Below are 3,305 nucleotides of genomic sequence, written 5' to 3' on the forward strand. Positions count from 1 at the left end.
GCTAAGAAAATTTAGAATGAATCTTTACCAAAATATCTTCGTTAATCACGTATTCACCATTTTGTATTTTTAGATAATTGTAATATTTATCTATAGATTGTTTCAACCAATCTTTATGAAAAATTACGTTTAAATTAAGCTTAATGAAATCTATGTTAAAAGACAAATTTACTTGGTCCAACCGTTTGGATATTGGTCCAACCGATAATTTGTATTTGACGGGCAATTCAATTAAACGTCACCATGTTCAAAAAGATCGAGTGAACAATACCTCAAAAATCACGATCTGAGCTGTTAAATAAAGTAGGATGAGTCTAAAGTATTAAGATTGCACCTAAACTTGCTTTTAAGAACTCATTTATTAAAAAAATGTACTGGCCCGGACAGTAAAATTAAGTTTGACAAAACTACTATTTCCAATAAAAACTTCTTTTTATGTGTGGAATAAATTATGTAATGACCACAAATAATACACCATCTCTAAACGTTTGAGCACGATATACAAACAAAATGTCTTTTTAACGTGTTAAATGCTGTGATAAGGGATAATTTAAATTCCTTTACACAGTAGGAGGAGTGCGCTTTCGACTGTTTTATCTAACAACGACAGTTTAGCTCCTAATTTCGCTTGAACATTCGCTCCAATCATCTAAAAGGTTTTCTCACATAGAAGTGATAATTTAGAGAACTTATTATGACGTGAAAGCTTTAACGCTCTTTAGTTCTCGTAGAGAAAACGTTTCACAATTTTCCGGAAATCGGAGCTCAATAATGACTGTTCGTTTAAACAATTGAACCACTTTTATCTTTAAAGCAGTTTAAGTTCATGTTTTTATTTTTCATGATATTTTTGTTATAATAGTAAAAAGTAATATCGATATAATGAATGTTGTGTAGGACCATTCACCACCTTTCAAATTATATAAGTTTACGAATTTGTTTTAAAAATAGGTATATGTACGTTGTCTGTGATCTATGAAAAACGTGGGTTTTGTTTAACTTTTAGGGAAAAGTGGCAATATTTAATCAACTTGAAACACGTCAAAAGACTGCATTTACATTGCGAACAGCGTAAATCGAGTATTGAAAAGTATATGATATTTTGCAAAGGTAAAAGTTTAAAATATAATAACGCAAACAGTTTATTTGTTTGAAAATGTATAATATTTCGAATTGTTTACTGTTTACATAAGACAATTGAGATAACTTTCGAGTGGAATATTAGAATATAAAAAGACAGAGTGTTGAAATAGAAGTAACTGTGTTATATTAAAAATCAGAATAGAAAAGTAAACAGCATTTGATAATAAACATTTTGGTTGCTATGGTAACAACTACATATGTTCATAACATTCTCCCCCACTTAATCGCTGGAGAGCAAAGTCCTTAAGATAGGACGGAACCTTGCGCTGTCTGGAAGGACGAGTTAATTTGTTTTCTTTTTGTTCTGTGGCTTGAGGTCTGTCTAGATTTTCTTCCCTTAGAGTACCGTCTAGTTCTGTTGGATTGTTTGTATTTGATTCAGACTCTGGATGGATCTCTTGTGGTGGTGTTTGACGGTCTATAATAGGTATCCGTCTTGGAACAACAGAACTATCTTGTTCGTTGTGTGTTTTAAATGTAACTTTCTTCTTGGATACAAGAGTCGAAATCAATTGATTTATGTGTCGTTTTAAACTTCGTCCAGAATCCAATTCAACAATGTAATGGTATTGACCTAATTTTCTCTTGACTGTACCAAACTGCCATATGTCTTTATTTCCCAGGTGAACTCTTGCCTGAACTCTCTCCCCCAATTTAAGAGAGCGGACGCGAAGAGGAGCAATTATTGATTTTGATGGAAGTTTTGCCTTTGGGTTAGGGAGAAGTGTGTCAAGTCTAATCCGAATCTTCCTGTTCAAATACAACTCTGCTGGAGTCTTGCCTGATGCCAAAGGTGTTGCTCGATATCTGAACATAATGTTTTGTAGCTTTGTGGTAATTGGGGTTGGATCATCGGCAGCAGCAATAAGTCTTCTCTTTAAGGTTTGTATGTTTCGTTCCGCCAGGCCATTTGTTGCAGGATGGTTAGGAGCAGTAATTTTTTGGAAAATCCCACGTTCTTTACAGTAGTTGATAAATTCCTCACTTTTGAATATAGTGGCATTGTCCGAGACTAAGAACGAGGGGTACCCATGAACCGAGAAAATGTTTTCAAGTAGTGCCATCGTCATTGCTGAGGAAGGAGCATTTCGAAGAATGCGAACTTCTGCCCACTTTGATTTTGCATCTACACACATGAGGAAATAATTTCCATCCAATGGACCGGCATAATCAATATGCACTCTTTCCCAGTTATCATCGGGTTGATCCCACGGATGTACCGGAGCTTTTGGTGGATTGTGACGAACTTTATCACAAGCTTCACAGCTTTTCACTAATCTTTCTATGTCTTTGTCCATACCTTCCCAATATACATATCTTCTAGCAAGCTGTTTCATTTTAGTAATTCCGAGGTGTGATTCATGGAGCTCATTTAGAATTTGATTTTGAAGACATTTGGGAATTACGACTCGATCTGATCGGAAAAGTATGTTGTCTGAGATCATGTAAGGGCTATCTTTGCGACTATTTTTCAGTTCATGTAAAATAACTTGAAGCTCAGGGTCTTTTGCTGTTTCTTCTTTTATCGTTTCTGCGGTTATCACTGTGCTTGAGATTTGAAGTAAGGTTTCTGCATTGATTGTGTTTATTTCTTTGTCGAATGTTAGTTCAGATGAAATTGATGATTGAACTGGGCTTCGAGACAAACAATCAACGTTTTCATTTTCTTTCCCTTTCTTGCATCGAACTGTATAGTCAAGACCACTGAGGAATGAAGAATAACGCAATAAGCGAGATGATGTCATTCTTGGCAAGGCACGTCCTGGATGAAAGATATGTGACAATGGTTCATTATCGGTGACGAGAGTGAATTTTTTACCAAAAACGTAATTGTAAAAATGGGTGACTGCGTAGATGATTGCTACAGCTTCTCTATCAAGTTGGCTGTAATTGGTTTCAGCCTGAGGCAATGCTCTGGATGCATATGCAATTGGTCTTTCTTGACCATCGATATCATGACTGAGTATTGCAGCAATTCCAGTTGGGCTAGCATCTGTTGTGTGAATAACTGGTTTTGATGGGTCGAAAGGAATAAGAACTGTATTACTACAAAGTTCAGATTTCAGATTCAGAAATGAGGCTTCAGCAGCAGCTGACCAAAAGAATTTTTCTCCTTTTCGAAGCAAACATCGTAGCGGATGTGTTTTTGAAGAGAAGTCAGG

The 3,305-nt window shown here is 35.6% G+C and overlaps 1 protein-coding gene across 1 annotated transcript; it reads right to left on the reverse strand.

The window, feature by feature from the left end:
• Nucleotides 1-1,334: 1,334 nt before the first annotated feature.
• LOC129003279 (uncharacterized protein K02A2.6-like) lies at nt 1,335-2,441 on the reverse strand. The gene has a single exon (XM_054431569.1). It carries the CDS (start codon nt 2,439-2,441, stop codon nt 1,335-1,337), a length of 1,107 nt encoding a protein of 368 aa, XP_054287544.1.
• Nucleotides 2,442-3,305: the final 864 nt, after the last annotated feature.

Source organism: Macrosteles quadrilineatus, unplaced genomic scaffold, assembly GCF_028750875.1.
Source record: "Macrosteles quadrilineatus isolate MER2022 unplaced genomic scaffold, UCM_ALF_1.0 Scaffold_9__3_contigs__length_116548681, whole genome shotgun sequence".
In the NCBI taxonomy this organism is placed as follows: Eukaryota; Metazoa; Arthropoda; class Insecta; order Hemiptera; family Cicadellidae; genus Macrosteles; species Macrosteles quadrilineatus.

Bases quoted from the DNA above. Each gene is read 5' to 3' on its own strand.
- LOC129003279 (XM_054431569.1), bottom strand. From the start codon at position 2,441: ATGGACAAAGACATAGAAAGATTAGTGAAAAGCTGTGAAGCTTGTGAT.